At 39.9% G+C, this 22,622-nt stretch overlaps 2 protein-coding genes across 6 annotated transcripts in view; one reads left to right on the top strand and one right to left on the bottom strand.

The window, feature by feature from the left end:
* ARMCX5 (armadillo repeat containing X-linked 5) overlaps positions 1–8,031 on the bottom strand; it is a 22,977-nt gene extending 14,946 nt beyond the window's left edge. Inside the window, 2 exon segments of the mRNA XM_025276845.3 lie at positions 4,945–5,072; positions 7,964–8,031. Coding sequence (XP_025132630.3) covers positions 4,945–5,072; positions 7,964–8,031 — 196 coding nt within the window.
* The window catches only part of LOC102402115 (T-complex protein 11 X-linked protein 2), a 23,244-nt gene extending 622 nt beyond the window's left edge, over positions 1–22,622 (top strand). For 3 of the 5 annotated variants that reach the window (XM_045164415.1, XM_045164417.1, XM_045164414.1), the window contains 9 exons: positions 5,449–5,585; positions 7,955–8,087; positions 13,745–13,865; positions 15,251–15,471; positions 16,362–16,498; positions 16,785–17,002; positions 17,098–17,279; positions 18,274–18,437; positions 19,309–22,621. In XM_045164415.1, the coding sequence (XP_045020350.1) occupies positions 8,059–8,087; positions 13,745–13,865; positions 15,251–15,471; positions 16,362–16,498; positions 16,785–17,002; positions 17,098–17,279; positions 18,274–18,437; positions 19,309–19,541 (1,305 nt within the window). In that variant the 5' untranslated portion in view covers positions 5,449–5,585; positions 7,955–8,058 and the 3' untranslated portion in view covers positions 19,542–22,621. Of the gene's footprint in view, positions 1–4,783; positions 4,989–5,448; positions 5,586–7,954; positions 8,088–13,744; positions 13,866–15,250; positions 15,472–16,361; positions 16,499–16,784; positions 17,003–17,097; positions 17,280–18,273; positions 18,438–19,308 lie in introns of those variants that run through there. The other 2 variants (XM_045164416.1, XM_025277546.3) reach the window with 2 other exon arrangements.

Here is a 22,622-nt window from a genome sequence, read left to right as displayed (position 1 = left end):
CAGAGTCCAAAGTCTGTTCTTTATCTCTGTGTCCCTTTTGCTGTCTTGCATATAAGGTCATCGTTACCATCTTGCTAAATTCCATATATGAATTAATATACTGTATTGGCTTACCACTCCTTTCTAATGGACTACCCTCCAAGGGAACTGGAAGCTGTTTTCTTTGCTAGAGCATAAACTTCCACAAGCAAAACAGTAGATATCATAGGTCTTGGTGTTGCTGGAGGATTTGAGACTTGGAAGAAAACATGTTGGCCACCAAGACTTAACCTCTTGCTTGAAATAATTATCCTATAAAGTTGTTCAGTCCCTTGTGGTGACCTGCTGCTTATACTGTGCCCAAATCTTCCTCCCTGTAGCTTCGATCAAATAGACCTAGGACAATATGCTGGAGACTCACACAGCAGGTAATATCTGCTTCAGTGTTTGAAGATAGATATTGTGTGCCTGCTCCTGTACCTCTAAGTCGTCTCCTAATGACATTTCTCAGATCCTTTGGACCCAAGTTGCATGCATGGGGAACAACCCTGGTTGCCAATATGCTCAAATTTGCTTATCAGATCTCTTTGGATCCTAATCCCTTCACACAACATATTACTCTCCTTCTAGTACTGCCACTTGCAAATTTGAGAAAGATACTGTATATCCATGATAAATTGAGCAAACTCTGTATTTGTACATTAATCACAGATTAGGCCCATTTCAAAGGGCTTAAAGGAAAGCATGAGCATTGTCAGATAAGCTGGTGTTGGACAATAACTCCCATTGTTCAGCTGCATCTGATAACCAGTCTTTTCATTAATGTACTGATTCTACCCTGGGCAATGTAAGTACTAAATTGAGGGGGAGCAGATGAGAGGTGTATGGCAGGAGATGAAAAACCTGGAGCTTCTAAGTGAATACTCATACAAATATGAGAAAAATGATTGCCAAAATGGAGTAGTTTTACCCTGCCTTTCTTAAATATATAGTATGGGGTACTCTTCTAGTTACTAGATTTACTTGCCTACCCAAGTGTGATAATGTTTTCCCAGTAAGTTCACTATAAGCATTGAGATTTAAGGCCTGAATCAATTTATTAATTTATTAATTACAAAACTGAAGGAATGGTGTCATCCAGATTGCAATATACATCATTCCTGACTTCCTTCCCCCTCACAAGAAGACCCACTAGCAATCATCCATAGCCAAGACAGCACTGTGAAAATTCCAGAACATAGGAAAGAGGGATGAGGTTGAAATCTCCCTTGGACCACAGAGACTGAGAAGCACTGCATATTAGAAAGGCTAGAGGAGCAACTACACTGCGATCACATTGCCTCTCTCTCAAGCTGATAAAGTGCTGCACCAAGAGGGACCTCTTGGACTTAAAATTTCTCCACTGTGAAAAATAACAAAAGGTGGATGTCCAGCTTCTCAGTGTTGTACGAAATTTCCCAGGAAGCTCACAGGGGTGGCACCTCACAGGGATCACTGGGAAAATCTGCAGGGCTTGACCATTGGGGGACAGATAGAGATGGAAAAGGGGAGCAGGGCTTTCAAAGATTAGCACTCAGATCTAGGCAGACTGCAATCTTGCTAACAATGGTGATGGAACAGACATCCTGGCCAGTAACTCTGCCCATCTGCAGAGCTAAACTGGTGGCCACATCTAGCAAGGTACTTTAGTTGGCATTTCTGCCTGACTTTGGTCCTCAGCCAATGAACCACATGGGCTGTAGAACCCTTTTTATGGGAAGGGAAATAAATGCACAGCCCTGCCCAACTGCTGAGTATAACCTCTAGTCCTACCTGACCAGAAAGTCTGGCCAGAGAACCCAGCCAGCAACGGGGCCCATCTTACACCCCGTCTTACAGCCCTGCTTGGACACAGAGTTAAGTATGGGTCAACACACAAAAATAAATACATGATACACCACATTAACAAAATGAAGGATAAAAATCACATGATCATCTCAATAGATGCATAAAAGCATTAAAAAATTCAAATCTTTTTCAAGATAAAACTCTCAACAAATTAGGTATAGAATAAATGTAACTTAACATAATAAAGACCATATTTAACAAGCCCACAGCTAACATCATACTCAATGGTGTAAAGCTGAAAGCTTTTCCATAAGATAAGGAACAAGACAGGCTGCACACTCTCATCATTATACTGGAAGCTTTAGCTAATGCACAAGACAAGGAAAAAATAGTAGGCATACAGATTGGGGAAAAGACATAAAACTATCTTTTGTTCATACATGATAATACAAAAATACAGATGTACAAAATCTGAAGGAATCAACAAACTCCTAAACAAGTGATTTTAGTAAGACTGCAGGATATAAATACATATGAATCAACTGCTTTCCTATATATCCCAATGGGGTAGCAAAGAGTCAAACATAACTGAACAACAACCTTGGAAGACAGTTTCTTCTAAACTAAACCTACTTATACCATATCATCCAGTAAACATATGCCTTGGTATTTACCCAAAGAAGTTGAAAAAAAATATTACACACAAAACTCTGCACATGAATGTTTATAGCAAATTTATTAATAATTGCCATAACTTGGAAACAACCATGATAGCCTTCAGTTGGTGAAAGGATAAATGCACTTTGGTATATCTAGACAATGGAATATTATTCACAGCTAAAAACTAATGAGCTATCAAGTCATGGAAAGAAATGGATGGAACTCAAATCCATATTACTAAGTAAAAGAAGTCAGTCTGAAAAGACTAATTGCTAGGTAATTCCAACTATATGACACTCTGGAAAAGGCAAAACTATGGAGACAATAAAAGATCAATGGCTGCCAGGGGTTAGGTGGAAGAGAGGGATCCTGTGAAACAGAGGATTTTTAGGGTGAAACTACTTTGTATGATATTATATTGGGGGGTACATATTGATATTGTTATTGTTGTTTAGTTGCTAAGTCGTGTCTGACTCTTGTGACCCCATGGACTGTTTCTCACCTTGTACAAAACCATGGAATGTACAACACCAAGAGTGAATCCTAATGTAAACTATGGATTCTGGCTGATAATGATGTATCTCATCAGTTGTAACAAATGTACCACTCTCATGCAGGATGTTGATAATGGAAAAGGCTAGACATGAATAGGGACTGGGGGCATATGAGAAATTTTTGTAACTTCTGCTCAATTTTGCTGTGAACCTAAAAGTGCTCTATAAAATATACTCTATTTTTTAAATGACAGTTTAACTTAAACAAATTTAGTACTAACAGAATTTGAAGTGTCACTGAGAAGAATCTTTTAAACACTGCAATTTTGTGAGGGGAAAAAAAATCTGTGTCATTCTGGATAATTTGTCTTAGAAACCAAGTAGAAATCTTATTTTTAAAAAGATAAATCAATTTCTGGTTGATTCATGCTTTATGAATCTAAAATTTGATGTTCAAATCGAGAAAAATATAATTAACCATTTCTTCCGAGTTTTGTGTGACAGCATTTTGTTTCAAAGTTGATATTACTGAGGCAAATATCAAGAGAAGATGAGCAAGACATTCAGATTTAGCATTTATTAATATTATACACTCTCCAACTAAGCAGAAACTTAACTGGTCAATACCCTTCACATCCTTTTGGACCCAGAGGGTAGTTAGAGTTTCCTTAGACTGGAAAGCTCTTGGACCTCTCCTCTATAACTGTTGTGCAAGATATCCACACTTCATTATTGACCCTAACAAGGCAAGGGATGAGAATTTGGTCGAATTATAGTTTTGTTTTATGAAGTAAAGTTAGTGGGTAAAAAAACAGTTATCAGGATAAAAGAGCAGGATAGAATAGTGCAGAGTGGTGGTGGTGGTTTAGTCACTAAGTCGTATCTGACTCTTTGCCATCCCATGGATTGTAGCCCACCAGGCTCCTTTAATTCCCCAGGCAAGAATACTGGAATGGGTAGCCATTTCCTTTTCTAGGGGATCTTCCCTACTCAGGGATCAAACCCGAGCAAGTCTCCTTCATTACAAGCAGATTCTTTACTGACTGAGCCACCAGAGAAGTCCCTAGTGCAGGGTAGAGACATCTTTGAAAAAAATTTTTCCCAGAATTTGGAAATGAGTCAATCCAGGGGTCCTCAAATCACTGTAACTAACTGGCCAGTAGAGTGAAAAAGTAAACTAGGACTAATGAGTGAGCAACCCGAGTGCCCTCAGAGTCATCTATTCTAGCACCCACACATTCTAGGTGATCTCCAAGGCTCACAATTGGATTGTAATGAAGAAGCCAGGAAAATAGTCAGAAGAACCAAACCAAACCTAGGCTCCCTCTGAGACTTATGATCTGGCCCCTTCACCACAGTTTTTATAACCAGCCCTTTAAAATGATGCTGCTTTCTATATTTGTAAACTGGAAGTTTAACAGCCTATTTGTCTCTACATTGCAAGGAGGATTGACTTAAACAAAAGGGGGGAAAAAAACCCTGAAAACATAATTCTGGATTTCTGTAACCCTGTTGGTTTTTCATTTCAAACGTTACATGAGCTTGAGGTGAAACAAAAAATAATGCTCCTTTTCCTTTCTAAATTGTTATTTAAATGTTTTTCCCCCACTGGGCAGAGAGGATAGTAGCTTTGGACAGTTCTTGCCTGGAGGGGAGGCACAGGACTTGAGAAGATTAATTGAAAACTCTCTTCCTGGAGAATCTCAGCTGCGTACCTGCTCTATCACCAATAGTTGCATCCCCACTTGCCTTGCCTGCTCTCTAGGTTCCCATGGTACCCTGGGCACATGACCCTTTATGTTACCTGGACACCCTTTGTTTTCACGTTTCGGACTGTTCTACCTAGAGTCATTGGCGGGGGTGTATGCTGGGTTGGTTTCATCATCTCCACAGTTGTGTCCAGCCCCTTCCGGCTGATCTCCCCTCCTGTTCTGTCCCACATGGTATGCCCCAGGACCGCACTGGCGAGGCAGAGGGGCCTCACTAACACAAACAACCGTGGGGCAGCTGGTCGAGGACTGGGCTGAGGTGAGGGGCTGGGGTCTCGAGGGCTGTGGGGGTGTCTTGCTGCCTGAGTCCAGCTGCCAGACCTCTTCATAACCAAAGGCAAATCTGGGGCAGAAGTTAAGGAGGAAGGGGGTTATGCCCAGACTAATTAAAGACAACTGAGTTTGAGGAAGTCCCTTGAGGAAGTTATTGTCCATCTCTGGGCCTTGATTGTCTCTCCTTCTTACCCAATGCTAACTTTCTTGAATGTCAGGAAAGGCGACTCTACTAGACTCACTGTTCTCCTTCCCTCAAGGCTATTTGAGAAACCTAGCTATTCCAAAAGAGACCCCTGAAACCTTTGTCCCCATCCTCAACTTGGAGCCACAGATTCAGTCAAAGCACAGACTGGCAACTGAAGAGCCCTCCTGTCTGCCTCCCTGTATCAGAGCCAAATCTTCCATCACTAACAGCTTGCCTCTTCTTTTTGCCCCAATTCCAGATACCATCAAGATGCCCAAGATGGAAAAAACTGTGCTCAGAATGATTCCAATGAAGCAGAGAGTGGAGCCCATAAGCCTGAAACACCAGAGCAGACCCAAGAAAACCAGAGCTTCTGTTTAGATGACCACTCTGCTGGTAGGTCTGGAATTCTATCATCATTTCCTTGGGTAGTGTTCGATAGCAGCTAGGTTTAAGGAATAGATAGCATGTGGTTTAAGTGCCTTTAAGGAGCATAGAAGGCTCTCACAACCTTATGTTTTTCACTCCTCATCCTTCTGCTAACTCCTCTTTCATATTATTCTTTTTCTTGTCTTTTTCCCCCTCTAATCTTTACCTATTGGACCTAGGTCCCTGATTGTCAAGTGAAATTAAAAGATATTTTAACTCTAGAGAAAGAGGCCAACAAAACATAATGACTTGTGTTTGACAAGACTTGAGTGTGTCTGAGTTAGTTCAAAACATGGGAAATTGGTGGCATTCTTATCTTTTGATTTTATAGATTGTAAATGATAAACCTAGAATGGATTTGAGAGAATCCTAATTACCTAGTGCTGAAAGTGTGTTCTGTCCACTCCCAAAACACTTTGTTGACATAAGAATTATCACTGCTCAAGGTAATGTTTTAGATCTATAATAACAGATGCATAGAAGCATGAGGTCTCTTCTGCACCTTGTGGTAGGCATTTATTTGAGACTTTTGTTTGACTAGTCCAATCTCATAGGAACTCAAATTGCAATTCTCTTATGAAAATCGCCAGTAAATTCAACCAAACATAAATCTGAAGATCTGTCCAAATGTAGTGACTTGATCTAAACTCTTGAAGACAAAAATGAGAAAAATAGTTGGAAGCCACAATATTGTTAAGTTGAGTCATGTATGTTTTTCTAGTGGCCATTTAGGGTCACTGCTAGTAAACGGAGTGGAACAGTTATTAATTCATAGTGTCTCTCAAATAAATGACTTAACGAATTGGATAAATTATATATTTCAACATATGTAGCTTTTTAGTTAGAGTGGAAAGGAGATATGGATTGATGATACTAACTTCTGTTGAAAAATTTTTAAATGAGAAGTAAATTTGCAGTAGACCATCTCCTTGGTGAAGTTTTAGGGTTCTTAGATGAGTCTTATATTTTTGGTTATAAGTAGTTCTTTTTGAACAAATTATGGAACAGTGTTGAAAGTGAGAGAGAAAATAGTTTTATTTTATATACCAAGTAATAATCGTAACTACTGTGTGTGCTTACTATTATCTCTCTGTAACTAAGTAGTCTGTACAACAATCACTCTGTATCCACAAGAGATTGGTTCCAGGACTCTTCCTCACCTCGTCCCTCAGGATACCAAAATCCATAGTGCACAAGTCCCTTATGTAAAATGGTGTAGTATTTGCATATAACCTACTTATATCTTCCTGTATAATATAAATCATCTCTAGATTACTTATAATACCAAATTCAATATAAATTATATGTAAATAGTTACCAGCATGGAGCAAATTCAAGTTTTGCCATTTGGAATTTTCTGAAATTTAAAAATATATATATATTTTTTATCTGCCATGGGTTGAAACTTCAGGTGCAGAGAACCAACTGTATAATGAACTCAGAAAGTTGTTCCTAAATTCCTATGAGAGTGTGTGATAAAGTTCTTACCAATCTTGACGTAAGTAAAGCAAAAATATCATAGGTTTTAAAAGTAAAGTTAAATTGATGCAACTTAAAGATTGCTGAGTTCTATTTTCTTTTTTGCCTTTTGAGATGTTAAAATATAATTTTTTTTCACAGAATAATTATTTGGATTATGGTAAGGTGGGGTTTTTGTCACAACACCCATATGTGGAAAAATTAAAATTGGTATATTACTGTCACTCATTTTTTGTGTGTGAAATTTTATTGGTCTGTGGAGTCCCAAGATTTTGAAACAATGTTTTAAGAATGGTTCAGCTTTAGAACCATATACTAGTACTTATGGTGTTATCTGTAAGGAGACTGTCATTTTATGTCTCTTCCTCTCTCATCAGAGGTAGAAAAAGGATTTAGGAACCACTTTCTAAAGTTCATCATATAGTTGGCTCTCTGCACCTGAAGTTTCAACCAATGGCAGATAAAAAATATTTTTTTTTATCTGTAGATAAAACAGTAAGTATAAAAAGTAAATTCTAGCTAAAAGTTTATTTTATAAACCACAACTTATTCACTTTTTCTTTGCTATATTTCATTTATTGTTTTGACAGTTTAGGCAAAAGTTTTTGAAATAAGTTTTACTTTTTGTGTTTCATAAGGTAACTTCTCCTCATATCTGACTTCTCTGCAAGTTGCTAGAGCTGTTGAACAGCAAAGAGTTCAGAAAACCTCAAATACTGTAATGATCGAGTGAATCTGTTCAAGATCTGTTTGATAAATCTAAATTTGAGGAAGTTATTTGGCTGAGTGGATCTCTGATGAAAAGCAATTCTATTTGTGTGGGTTCCCTGCTTACTGATCTCTATGCCTTTTTCCAGCAAGCCGACCTGAAGTACTTTCTGTCACGGATCTGATAGAGACAGTTAACCAAATTTCTAAGCTTAGCATTGCTCATGAAATCGTGGTAAATCCAGATTTTTACATGGAAGACGGTGTATTACCTCCCAACAGGTATCAACTCTATTTTTTCCATTTCATTCCTCCTGGCATATGTACACAGCACAAATGACTTTGGATCAGGTTTGAAGCACTTTTATTAATACAGTTAATGTTTTAGTATGTCTTAAATGGTACCAACAAACAAAACAGAGGAGTAATCTGTGTAATTATTAGTTTTACAGACTGAAAGCAGAAAAATTTTATCTAAGCAGGGAATAAATTAATGAAATTATTGTCAGAACTTTCATTTTGGTACCTCATTTAACAGTGAAACACAGTGAATTCCACATCTTCTTAGACAGCTTTGGAGAAAGTAGCTACTAGTAGTTATTCTCTTAACTATCTATAGATTGATCAAGTACAAATGAAATTATTTCTTTTCTAATAGTGATATTGCCAACTCTTCATGGGATAAGAGCTTTCAGGGAATATTTCTGCTTCATAATCGGCTTAACAAAAATTCTGTGAACCAAGATCAAAACCCATTAATAAACACTGCCCCTCTAAAATCACACTTTATCCTGGTTCTTATTAATTGTATTGATATTGCGATACATACATGAATCATTCAGGGAGTATGATTTGAATACTTCTGCTGCTGCTAAGTCGTTTCAGTCGTGTCCGACTCTGTGCGACCCGATAGACGGCACCCCTCCAGGCTCCTCCGTCCCTGGGATTCTCCAGGCAAGAACACTGGAGTGGGTTGCCATTTCCTTCTCCATAAATACTTGTAGTAGTTTGTTAATAGTTAAATGAGTAAATTTCTTTGTTTGACTCAATATTTCATATAACATTCTAATTTCCCAGCTTTAAAAGTGGCTTCTATTTTGCCACTTCAGGTATTCCATCACTTAAGCACCTTGCTCTGTCAGTGTCTCTTGCTCTTTACACTTCTTACTTTTTTCCCTTAGTTTGCCAACACTGCCTTCACTGTCCCTGGAGCCTCAGTTAGATTTATTTTTTTGCTGGCAGGGGTGCGGAGAAAGGGAAACAAGGAGAGTGAAGATCTGTTAAAGTGGCTGAGGGATTGTGGTGGTGATGAGGGGTGGGGAAATGAAGCAGAGGGAATAATACTCTTGAACTGGCCAGTTTGTTCAGTTTTTCCTGTAAGGTGGCTCTAGTAGCATTTAGTTGACTTTAATTTCACTTCAATTTTATTAGGTTGTATTTTGACAGCTGTCATATCAGCATGCATTTTAAAAAAAACTTATCAACATTGCTGAATTTTTGTGTAGCAATTTTAATATTGAAGATGGGAGGAAAAAAGCAACATTTTGGCATATTGTGGTTTATTTTTTCAAGAAAGGTAGAAAAGTTCCATTTTTAAAACAAATTGTGACAGATGATGAAAAGTGGATACTGTACAATAATGTGGATTAGAAGAAATCATGGGGCAATTGAAATGAACTACCACCAACCACACCAAAGGCTGGTCTGCATCCAAAGAAGGTGATGTTGTATATATGGTGGGATTGGAAAGGAGTCCTCTATTATGAGCTCCTTCCAGAAAACCAAACAATTAATCACAAGTACTGCTCCCAATTAGACCAATTGAAAGCAACACTTAACAAAAAGCATCCAAAATTAGTCAACAGAAAACACATCGTCTTCCATCTGAATAGTGCAAGACTGCATGTTTCTTTGATGACCAGGCAAGAACTGTTACAATTTGACTAGAAAGTTCTGATGCATCTGTGTATTCGCCAGACATTGCACCTTCAGATGTCCACGTATTTCAGTCTTTACAAAATTCTTTGAATGGAAAAAGTTTCAATGCCCTGAAAGACTTAAAAGGAACCTGGATTAGTTCTTTGCTCAAAAAGATAAAAAATTTGGGGAAGATTAAATTATAAAATTGTCTGGAAAATGGAAGAGGTAGTGGAACAAAATGGAGAATACGTTGTTCAATAAAGTTGTTGATGAAAATGAGAAATGTGTATTTTTATTTAAAAACCAAAGGAACTTTTTGGCCAACTCACTGTTTAGAAATAAATCTTCATTGTTTTGTTATTAACAGCCTTATTCTAGTGTAGTAATGCAAGTATACCAGAGAAGTTACTGAAATACAATTGAGGGTTATCTATTATCTATAGGTAATCAATGACTGCTTTTATCTTTGGACTTATAAAGTGATACTGATTAGAGTTATGGATTCCTAAGAGAAATCTCATTGTCAGATATTTATTCTACAAACATTTATTGAGCATGTCCTAGGTGGAAGGCTGAATGTTAAATGTTGGAGACATATAGATGAGTATGATGCTGGCTTTGCCATTACGAAGCTTCTGTAGGTGAGATAGTCAAATAGTATATAGTTCCTGTGCAGTGATAAGTTCTCTCACATCGAGTATGTGGAGTTCCTTATTCCTGCTTAGCTGCCGAAGAGGGTTTGGGAAACCTTCCTGATGAGGTAATGTTGAGTTGAGTTTTTAGATATGAATAGGTGCTTTTCAGGTGGTCTAGGGTTCATAAAATTGTATAGGAGACAGGGACCAAAACCACCCCAAAGAAAAAAATGCAAGATGGCAAAATGGTTGTCTGGGGAGACTTTACAAATGCTGAAGAAGGAAGAGAAAGCCAAGGGAGAAAGGGAAAGATATACCCAACTGAATGCAGAGTTCCAGAGAATAGCAAGAAGAGACAAGAAGGTCTTCTTAAGTGAATAATGCAAAGAAATAGAGGAAAACAATAGAATGGGAAAGACTAGCGATCTCTTAAAGAAAATTGAAGGTATCAAGGGAACATTTCATGTAAGGATGGCCACAATAAAGGACAGGAACAGTAGAGATCTAACAGAAGCAAAAGACATTAAGAAGAGGTGGCAAGAATGCACAGAAAAACTATGCAAAAAAAAGTCTTATTATCTGGAAAACCACAATGATGTGGTCACTCAATTAGAGCCAGATATCCTGGAGTGTGAATTCAAGTGGGCCTTAGGAAGCATTAGTATGAACAAAGCTAGTGGAGGTGATGGAATTCCAGCTGAGCTATTTCAGATCCTAAAAGATGATGCTATTAAAGTGCTGCAGTCAATATGCCAGCAAATTTGGAAAACTCAGCAGTGGCTACAGGTCTGGAAAAGGTCAGTTTTCATTCCGATCTCAAAGAAGGGCAATGACAAAGAATGTTCCAACTACCAAACAGCTGCACTCATTTCACATGATCAGAAGGTTAGAACTGGACCTTTGTGAGTCAAAGTTAGAACTGGACATGAAACAACTGACTAGTTCCAAATTGGGAGAGCAGTATGTCAAGGCTGTATATTTTCACCTTGTTTATTTAACTTTTATGTAGAACACATCATGAGATATGCTGTGCTGGATGAGTCACAACCTGGAATCAAGATTGCTGGGAGAAATATCAACAACCTCCAATATACAGATGACACCACTCTAAAGACAGAAAGGGAAGAGGAACTAAAGAACCTCTTGATGAAGGTGAAAGAGGAGAGTGAAAAAGCTGGCTTGAAACTGAACATTTGAAAAACTAAGATCATGGCATCCAGTCCCATCACTTCATGGTAAATAGAAGGGAAAAAAGCGGAAGCAGTGACACATTTAATTTTCTAGGGTTCCAAAATCACTGCAGACTGTGACTGAAGCCATGAAAGTAAAAGATGCTTGCCCTTGGAAGGAAAGCTATGACAAACCTAGACAGCATATTAAAAAGCAGAGACATCACTCTGCCAACCAAGGTCCATACAGTCAAAATCATGGTTTTTCCAGTAGTCATGTACGGATGTGAGAAGTGGAACACAGAGAAGGCTGAGTGCCAAGGAATTGATGCTTTCGAATTGTGGTTCTGGAGAACGCTCTTGAGAGTCCCTTGGACTGGCAGGAGATCAAATCTGTCAATCCTAATGGAAATCAACCCTGAATATTCATTGGAAGGGCTGATGCTCCAGTAACTTGGCCACCTGATATGAAGAGCCTACTCATTGGAGAAGACACTGATGCTGGAAAAGATTGAAGGCAAAAAAAAGAAGGGGGCAGCAGAGGATGAGATGTTTAGATAATACCACTGACTCAATGAACAAACTCCAGGAGATAGAGAATGTCAGAGAAGCCTTGCATGCTGTAGTCCATGGGGTCACAAAAAAAGATGAGGACACTACTTAGCAACTAAACAACTTTGGTGTTCCTCTGGTGGCTCAGCAGTAAAGAATCCACCTGCCAATCCAGGAGACCCAGGTTCAATCCCTGGGTCAAGAGGACCCCCTGAAGGAGGAAATGGCAACCCACTCCAGTAGTCTTGCCTGGGAAATCCCAGGGATAGAAGGGTCTGGAGGGCTATAGTCCATGGGGTCACAAAGAACTCGGACACAGCTTAACTACTAAACAACAATGACAACAAGAAAATCTTCCTGGTGATAGGGAGGTTCTGCTGCTAAGTCTCTTCAGTCGTGTCCAACTCTGTGTGACCCCATAGAGGGCAGCCCACCAGGCTCCCCCGTCCCTGGGATTCTCCAGGCAAGAACACAGGAGTGGGTTGCCATCGCCTTCTCCCAGGTGGCTGAGGGAAATGATCATGTCATTATGATCAGATTTTTTTTCTTAGAAATATCATTGGTCTAAGCAAGAATATGTGGCATTGTTGCAGTAAGACTTTGATTGGGGGCCAGAATACCTTTACTGCTGCTGCTGCTAAGTTGCTTCAGTTGTGTCCAAATCTGTGCGACTCCATAGATGGCAGCCCACCAGGCTCTCCCGTCCCTGGGATTCTCCAGGCAAGAACACTGGAGTGGGTTGCCATTTCCTTCTCCAGTGCATGAAAACGAAAAGTGAAAGTGAAGCCACTCAGTCGTGTCTGACTCTTAGCGACCCCATGGACTGCAGCCTTCCAGGCTCCTGCATCCATGGGATTTTCCAGGCAAGAGTACTGGAGTGGGTTGCCATTGCCTTCTCCTTACTAGACTATTGCAATAGTCCAGGTAGGAAATGATGGCAGGAGGAGATGGATTCCAGACATATTTAGGAATCAAAATCTCTGTAATTTGGGGACCAAGTGCATTAAAAGGATGAAAAGAAGTAATTGTTATGCATTAGATAAATAACAGTTGGTGACATCTCACAAATGGGATTGGTGTGTTGGGGAAGGAACTTTGACTTTTTTCATTTACCTCTGTATTGCTTGTAAAATTTTCAACAAAAGCATGCATTACTATTCTAGTTTTAATGGGAAAAATGTAAACTTTATGATTTGTTTGAAAAGACACAGGTTTGAGAAGGGAAGATAATGAGTGGGAGGTGCACATAAGATTTTCAAGTGTTATCAAGAAGGAAAATCCTTTTTTGGATTTTAAGGCTGAAGGGAAAAGATCATCTAGTTCAAAGGTATAAGTCTACAGGTATTAAAACCAAGGCATACATTTAAGTCAGATGAAGAACCAAGGCTAGAACTCAGGGCCTCAAATGCAACTTCTTGGTTCTTCTTACTAGAAGGAGAGCTTTTCTGGAACCATGAGGAATCCTTCTGAGAGAAATTGATCAGTGCCTTTGCATCTGAGACTAAACTCAGTGTATTCAACTTTGCTAAAGTCTAAACATAGCTCCTTCCCTATCAACATAATGGTCTTTCATGATCTTAAATGATGTTTGGGATTTAGGAGATTAGGATCCTTTATCAACTCTCTGGGTAAAGAGCAAGTTGCTCATTTAACCGTCTTATAGTCTGGAACGCAGGATGATGGAGACAATGTACAAGGCTTTTGGGGACCATCTGAAAGTCCAGCTATCAAGTACTCCAGCTGACTTCACTTCTGCACTTGAACTCCTAAAAGAAATTAAGGAGGTGAGGAACCAACTTCCCATTTGTGGATATTAAATCTTAGTTGTGGCATGGGGTATCTTTCATTGTGGTGCATGGGCTTCTCTCTAGTTGTGATGCACAGACTCAGCACTTGCATCTTGTGGGCTTAGTTGCCCTGCAGCATGTGGGATCTTTGTTTCTCTGAGCAGGGATCAAACCCATGTCCCCTGTATTGCAAGGCGAATTCTTAAATACTGGACCACAGGAAAGTCCTCTTTTTTTTTTTTTTTTTTTTTAATCCCAGACCTTTTAATTGTTGATAAATAGGAATTATTTTGGGGCTTCCCAAGTGATGCTAGTGGTAAAGAGCCCACCTGCCAATGCAGGAGACGTAAGAGACTCGAGTTTGATCCCTGGGTGGGGAATATGCCCTGGAGGAGGGCATGGCAACCCACTCCAGTATTCTTGCCTGGAGAATCCCATGGACAGAGGAGGCTGGTGGGCTACAGTTCATAGGGTAGCAAAGAGTCGGACATGACTTAGCATGCATGCATGCACAAGTTTCATTTCTACATATGTTCCACTACTTGAACAGATAATATGGAGAAACTTCCATTTTATTTGTATGAGATGAAGCTTGAAAGTTGAGATCTTGCTGTAACAACACAGCATGTCATTCAATTAAACAGATTTTTGCTTAACTCCCATTATGTTTTCTGTGTTTCAGAAGCACGTAGATACATAAGAGAGCCTTTGCCAACAAGAAACTTATACTTTAGAGTGAAAAGATTATTTCGAGTGACACTTAAAGGTTTCTCTGCCTATTTCATCTTTTCCCTTTGTGGTCAAACAATCTAATGATGTCCTTATCCTTTATTAAGACTATCTCACCCCCACAAGGCTATATTTAAAATGGATAACCAAGGACCTGCTGTAGCACATGGAATTCTGCTCAATATTATGTGGCTACCTGAATGTGAGGGGAGTTAGGGGAAGAATGGATGCATGTATATGTATGGCTGAGTCCCTTCACTGTTCTCCTGAAACTATCACATTGGTAATTGGCTACCCGAATACAAACTAAAAAGTTTTATAAAAAGAATATCCCATTACCTTGTGATGGTATGTCTTTTATATTTTTTATATCCTGCAATTGTTTTTGTCACAGGTATTTTTCTTCCTATCTTTATCTCATTCTGCCAAGAAAATAGTACAGCACTACTATTACTACTAATCCCAATGAAGCCTTAAATTATAACTGGCTCCTAAACAGAGAGAAATAATATTCTGTATATGCAGTTGGGAAACCTAGTTTCTGGAGGCCCAATAGACATAGGCTGGCATGCCTTTGCCTTAAGGAGATTGTTCATCAAAGAGTGTTTGGAGTTCTAAATAATTTGGCTCCATTGATTTTCTTTTCTGGGCAGATATTGCTATCACTGCTATTACCACGCCAGAACAGCCTAAGAGATGAGATTGAAGAAGCTCTGGACATAGATCTCCTCAAGCAGGAAGCAGAGCATGGGGCCCTGGATGTCCCTCATCTCCCCAACTACATTCTTAATTTGATGACCCTGCTGTGTGCACCAGTCCGAGATGAAGCAGCGCGAAAACTAGAGAGCATAACAGATCCTGTACAGTTACTGAGGTGAGAAACTAGATGTACTGTTCCTGAACACTAGATGTAGTATCCTGTCTTAGACACTGTACCAGAAAACTGTGGGCCAGATACTGGGTTATAGCCCCTGGCTTGCCTAGCTCTTCTATACTGAAGAACGAACTAATATCTCTGCTGTTCCTCTGTGGTTTATTGGCTTTTATTTTCAAAGGATGGATTCTCAGAACCCTTTTGCTGATCTCCAGATCATTCGGACACTTTCTGAGAAATGATGCTGTTAAGACACTGGCTTCCCAGGTGACACTAGTGGTAAAGAATCCCGCTGCCAGTGTAGGAGATGCAAGAGAAGAGGGTTCGATGCCTGGGTCGGGATGATCCTGTGGAGAAGGAAATGGCAACCCACTCCAATATTCTTGTCTAGACACTAGAGTACAGTAACTGTTTCTTTGGGATATTTCAAACAGCACTTTCGCAGATAATTTCTTATGTATCCTAACTCAAACCCTGTGGGGGAACAAGAATGAGAATGATCCCTGTTTCACAGATAGAAGAACCAAGAACCAGAGGTAAAGTAATAAGCCAAATGAGTTAGAAATTCAACCACCATCATCCCGACTACCCACAGGGAGTTAGAATTTTAATCGTTTTTCTGAGGTGGAGTACCTACAGTGGAAAGAACTCTAGGCTGGTAACTAAAAGATCAGAAGATGTATCTGTTCCTAGCTCTGATAACAACTCACTCTGTGGCCTTGGGTCCCTGGCTGCAATGTCTGTATTTGCAAATTGAAGTAGGACTGTGGTTTTTAAGGCCATTTTTTACTCTATGATACTGTGATTTTAGGACTCTTGGCTTCAGTTCCACCTCACTCCACTAGATTACCTTTCAGAGTGTAAGCATTTGATTTTTCCTCCATTGACAGGGGCATCTTCCATGTTCTGGGCCTGATGAAAATGGACATGGTGAACTATACTATACAGAGCCTCCGACCCTACCTGAAGGAACACTCTATCCAGTATGAACGAACTAAATTCCAGGAACTCCTCAACAAGCAACCCAGTATGTTCAAAATTTAAGGACAGGAGAGGGGGAGATTTGACTTTGGGTCTTATTTCTTATAGTGATAGGGTACTTTCTGTTTTTTTGTTGTTGTTGTTGTTGTTGTTTTTTAATAGATAGCTTCTCCCTATTGGACGGGCGAAGGCATGGGGTAGGAAGAAGGAACATTGCTCTACGAGAAAAGATGTACAAAATCACTTATTTATTGAGGAAGAATATATCCTCAAACCTTACTTTTCAAGCCTTGCTGTTAGAAGATATTTACATATTCCCTTCTATGTCATAGATCTCCTTGATTGCACCACAAAATGGCTAACCAAAACAGCTCTAGACCTCACTACACCACCTTCAAGTTCTCCTGACTCTCCCAGCTCCTCCAGCATGGCCCATTCATCTTCAAATTGGGCAGTGGACAATCCACAACTTCCCAGTTCCACAGTGGTGCTATACCAGGGTTACCTGAACCTTCTTCTCTGGGATCTTGACAGTAAAGAGTTTCCCGAGGTAGGAACATATATAAGAACATTGCCTTTTTGTTTTGTATTTGATACCTTTACTAAAACACTTTTCGGACAGCTTGCTTTTCCCTGTCTCACCAGACTCTGCTAATGGATAAAATCCGGCTGCAAGACATGGAGTCCCAGTTGAAGCAGTTGGGCATTCTGGCCTCAGTCTTGCTAGTGGCCAGAAGTTTCTCTGGTAGTGCTTTATTCAGTTCGACTGAATTTGTGAATAAACTGAAACACATAACCAAGGCCCTGACAGACGAATTTAACTCCAGGTAAACTTCATAGAGGCTTTCCTGGTGACTCAGTGGTAAAAAATCTGCCTGCCAATGCAGGAGACCCAGATTTGAACCTTGGGTCAGGAAGATCCCCTGGAGTAAGAAATGGCAACCCAGTCTAGTGTTTTTGCCTGGAGAATTCCATGGATAGATGAGCCTGGCAGGCTACAGTCCATGGGGTTGCAAAAGAGTCAGACATGACTTAGCGACTATGCAACATGAGCAACAACAAATTTCCTAGATCTTTCTGAGAGTTGAAAATAGTTTATTGGTTTTGGAACTTAGGCAGTTAATGTATTACTGCCTTATTCTTTATCATAAACCACACAAAAGACCTTGGGCATCATCTTCAAAGGTCATCGGTGTCTTTTGATAAATTGTATTAAAGTTTGTGATGGAAACAAAACATATTTCCAAGGAGGTGAGTGTGGAAACTAGTTTGCTATGAATGATTCAGTACTGTGTTTGCTAAAAATGAGTCATTATATACTTAAATAAGTGACACTGGATTTATGTGTGTATATCCAGAAGTTGATCCCTTGGTCAATATGTATCCATAATTTGCTTCATGCAGGGCACCCCAGCTGAAGTAAAAAGAAGAACTGGAAGTTCAGATCTCAATATATTTACAAGTTAACTGGCGAAGTAGGGAAGACAACTATGGAAAATGCTTAAGAAATCTTAAAACAGAATTTGAATAAAGTTTATGGGACTAAAGAATACTGAGTAGATCCAAGAATGGAACTGAACCCTTGTCCAATTTGTTTCATTTAAAGTGGAGAATAGTATGAATTAGTTAATATGTACGAATTAATGTGTGTGAAATAGTTGACATCTTGAGGGTAACAATGAAATGATTTGAAATGCTGGGTCCTCTGTTAGTGGTGGAGAGCTGGAATTCTTTTGTAAGTGGGCCTGGCTTCTGGTGTTGGACTCTCTGAGCTTTGCCCCTATGCCAAGGCCACTCTGCTTTCTGTCCTTCATCATCTAGGCCTGAAGAAGCTATGGTGAGTGTGAGTGAACAAGTGTCTCAGAAAATCCATGAACGCCTCAAAGACATGGGCCTAACTGCCCTGAGTAGTGAAAAGAAAGCCTCTCTTAGAGGCCAACTTCAGAACATCGCCAAGAAAGAGAACCGTGTTCGTAACATCATTGGTAAGAGTCCTCCTGTGGTGGTGGGGCTGGGAAGGGGTGGCAAGGGAAGGGGTAGCAAGAATGTGGAAGGTAACAAGGTGGACTGAAGCTTGGAAGTCAGTTGTGAAGACCTTCAGAAATGGAATGATTGTTGGGAAAGTCCTTTGGCTTTAGTTTCCTTATATATAATGTGCAGAATTGAAATAAATTGAAATAAATTTGTCCAAACAAATTGGACAAACTCTTTCAGTTTGAAGAGTGAACATATGGTTTTAAGGTCAGCTAGGATGTGTAACTTGCAGGTGCTAGTGCTGAGTGATTCCTGGTCATTCTCTAACTATAACCCAAGACCTGTGATGGGAAACCCTTTCTCTAGCCCATGCTTTAAGTTACCATGATGGTCCCTACTTCCCTCTAAGGAACTGATGCTAATTTAGGCTGAAGGATATATTCCCTGCAAGAATGGAAGCAGTGAGCTCGACCACCTTGCTTCTAATTTTTACATCTTGACAAAGTCTGATATGGTTGTATGGACCCAGAGTTGGTACACTGGCTGCAATGTGTGCCCTTAGAATTTCACATACAATGTCTAGGATCCTCTTGTTAGGTCACACACGTCGGGAGCTCACTTAGCACCCCATAACATTATAAACAGCCAGAAACTTACTGGCTCGACATCTTTCAATAATGCATTGCTTTTAGAAGCTTTATAGCATTCCTTCTTCCAAAAGAAAAGAAAAGAAAATCTCATTAACATGTTTTACCTGAATGAGTGAGTAGGTCAGTGAAAATGTGTTAATTTAAACGTTGGCGAACAGGGAGTGCAAGGGCATTGTGAATTTCTTCTGAAATCTCTTTGATCTTTCCCTTTTAACTTTTTTCTTGCACACAGATCAGCGGATCCACTTGTTTCTCAAAGGCTGTTTGGTTCGTGGGATGCAGGAGTCTCTGCTAGACTTCCCTGTTGGCCTTATTCTCATCAAGGGAGAGTTGACAAAACTGGGCTGGAAGTTTTTCAATCTGATGCGTCACAATCAGCAGGTATTTAGCCCCTATTACGATGAAATCCTTAAAGATATCATCCCTCCAGCTCAGGCCCAAGAAACAGAAGTGGAGTCTATCTGATAGTTCCAGACCACAGTCTGGCAACAGGGACCCAGGAGAGAGGGCTAAGTATGTTCCTGGGATGACATCACCTGTGCCCAGCAGAGTAGCCTCTTCCTCACTTCAACCTGGACTCAAGGCTGCAGGATTCCAGCATGTAAATACAAACTGGCCCAGCCCCCTTCATAATAAACTTCTGTGCTGCAAGAAAACCTCAGTTCCTTCTGTGTTGCAACTGAACGCAGGTTTTGTGCCCTTATCCCCTATTATCTGAGAACCAGGGATCCCTCAGTTCTCCTTCACTGGCTGATCATTCTTCAGGATGCTGGCTTGAGCAGGCATCAGGGCGTCGGCTGCTAGCATTGTTTCCTCCAATGGAAAATCATTTCCTTGAGGGCTGTGAAAACTTTCTGTGGAATTTTTTCAAACTATGAGTTCTGGAAGTATAAGGGCTTCTAGAGGTTGGGAAGACGCTGAGTTACAAATCAGGGGAAGACAGAATCCTATTTCCAGTATCACATTCTCCCTATACTTTTAAGGCTGCAGTAATAGTAAGAGCCCTCACATCCTGTTCTGGTGTGGGGCATGAAGCAGTATGAAAACTGGGGAGTGGATCAATATTGTCTGCCAGTGAACATTCAGTTGAGGACCGTTCTCAGCCTCAATGGGCGCTCTCTCTCTCTCTCTTTCTCTCTCTAGTGATCCTGGGAGTCAGTTTTAAACTCTCTCAAACCAACACCAAATGCAAGCACTTAGGCCACAGACACTTGTTTCACGTTCATCTCTGGTTCCAGTCTATAGCTAAATCTATCTTTTATTGTGATATTTCTAGGCTTAGAACACTTCTTTCTTCTTGAGAGAAATAATGAAGGTATTCAAGAGTGGGATAGCCACGGTGTTTCTTCCCACTTGCAGTCTGAGCCTCTAACTGCTAGATTGTGATTGTCAACTCATTTGGCATCACAAATGACAGATGTCCTAGATCCACATAGATCTGGGCTTGTTTTCTTCAATTGCAGAGATTCACCCTATCATTCTCAGGCCACCTACAACAGACCACCAGCAATCTAGGAAATTAGGAGCAACATCAGTTTCGTTTTGGACTTATTTAAAACGGACAGGAGAAAACAAAAATTCACCTGTGGGATATTATAACTGGATGAGGGGTGTCCTCACCATATCAGGGAATGGCAAGAGCTGAGTATAATTTACTTAATCCAAGAATAATAACAGATGGGATCTGAGTTCCATTAGTCCAAGGGTAATTTTTCTAGAAGATGGATCCCAGGTGGTTGCTACAGCTAGGTGAATAGGGTGATACATTTATTGTCTGAATATAAGGCACACAGAGGAAGGAGCTTAGCAAGCTACAGTCCTTGGGGTTGCAAAGAGTTGGGCATGACTGAGCGACTGAGCAAGGCACAGAGGGAAGCTGGGGAATAGATCATTCAAAGATTCTAGTCTTGTAACTTATCTTATCCTCAGGAAAGAAACCAAAGCTGGTTAATTTGCAATTAATAAACAGGCTGTGAATTCTAACTGAATTTTCTGATCTGATTTGCCAATATTAACGCATTGTTTTTAAAAAATCTTAATTTTAGAGTCCTGATTGTCTTATATAAAAATGTACTCTGAAGGGATCCCTGTGGAGATGACTAGGTAGTTGTTGGATATAGACATTAGACTGAAATGGAATTTTGACTTATCCTTTACAATCGAAATTTGGTATAATTGATTTCTTTGAGATTCTGAGTTAGTTTTATATCTCCACATGGAGGAGATAGAAATCCTAATCTTAAACAGGGAAAGATGGCTCTATTCAATCCTGCTCACCATTTAAGGGGAAATATATATGTATACACAAACACACATATTGTATGTGTATCAGCTCTGCTTCAACTCAAGCTAAAGAAAAAGCCCAGAAATGTGCAAAGATATTCCCTTTAACTCACTCAACCAGAGAAGATAAAAAACAGAAACATGGTGGCTGTCCCACCCGTGAATACTCACATCATCTCTCTCAAGAAAAATGAAGTGTTCTCAACTTCGATATGTGACAAAAAGAAGTTTGGTTCAGCTGTAGGATGGGACATGTATTCACAAGCGGATACATTACCATTGAGCCGCCTGGATTGATAGTATGTGCACATGATGAAATATGGTAAAAAGTCAATTTCTCTCCCATGCTCGTGTCTCATTCTACCCAGAAGACATTGCTGTTTTTACATTTCTGTGTATCCTTCCAGAGATACTCTCTGCAAATGAAGTACACATTATAATGTTATGATCACGTACAAGCCAGTCACTCTTTTAAACTTTCTATAAATATGACTTTATTTATCCCTCCATTGTTTATTTCCAGTCTATGTTTCCAGCTCTAGTGCAGGATGCTTGCCTAGAAAATTCCATGGATAGAGGAGCCTGGTGGGCTACCGTCCATGGGGTCACAAAGAGGTGGACACAGCTGAGCACACATGCACAGTGCAGTGTGGAACAAGAAGCGCTGATGGGAGTTAGAACCTGTTTGGTGTTTTGTTTATATTCTCAGGTCGAGTGAGTTAAGGGAACATCTTTACACACTTCTGGGCTTTTTCTTTAGCTTGAGGTGAAGCAGAGCTGAAAGAAGTTCTTCTGAGGATTGTTTGAAGCCACTGTACTAGATTATCTTGAAAGGTCCCTGGGTTATTTTCTTACAGCAGCTATAACAAATTAACATGAACCTAGTGGCTTAAAATAATACACATTCATTCTGTTTTAGCCCCAGAGGTCAAGTACAAAATCAACATTACTGGGTCCAAACCAAGGTTTTAGCAAGGCCACTGTCCATTTGGCAGGCTTTCACTAGGGGAGATTACTTAAGTTGCCTTTTCTACATCTAGAGTTGCATTCTTATAGTCCTTGCCTTGTGATACATTCGTCCATCATCCAAACCAGCAGCATAGCAACTTGCTTCAGTCATAATACCGCCCTCCTTCGTCTGTGTCAAATGTCCTTCTCCTTTCCTCTTCATAAGGATATATTATTACAATTTGGGCTCACCAAGCTAGTCTCCTGGTGGCTCAGATGGTAAAGATTCTACCTACAATGCAGGAGACCTGGGTT

This window comes from Bubalus bubalis, chromosome X (genome assembly GCF_019923935.1).
Source record: "Bubalus bubalis isolate 160015118507 breed Murrah chromosome X, NDDB_SH_1, whole genome shotgun sequence".
Lineage (NCBI taxonomy): Eukaryota > Metazoa > Chordata > Mammalia > Artiodactyla > Bovidae > Bubalus > Bubalus bubalis.
The sequence above is the reverse complement of the archived record's forward strand: the minus strand, read 5'-3'. Positions and strand labels throughout refer to the sequence as shown.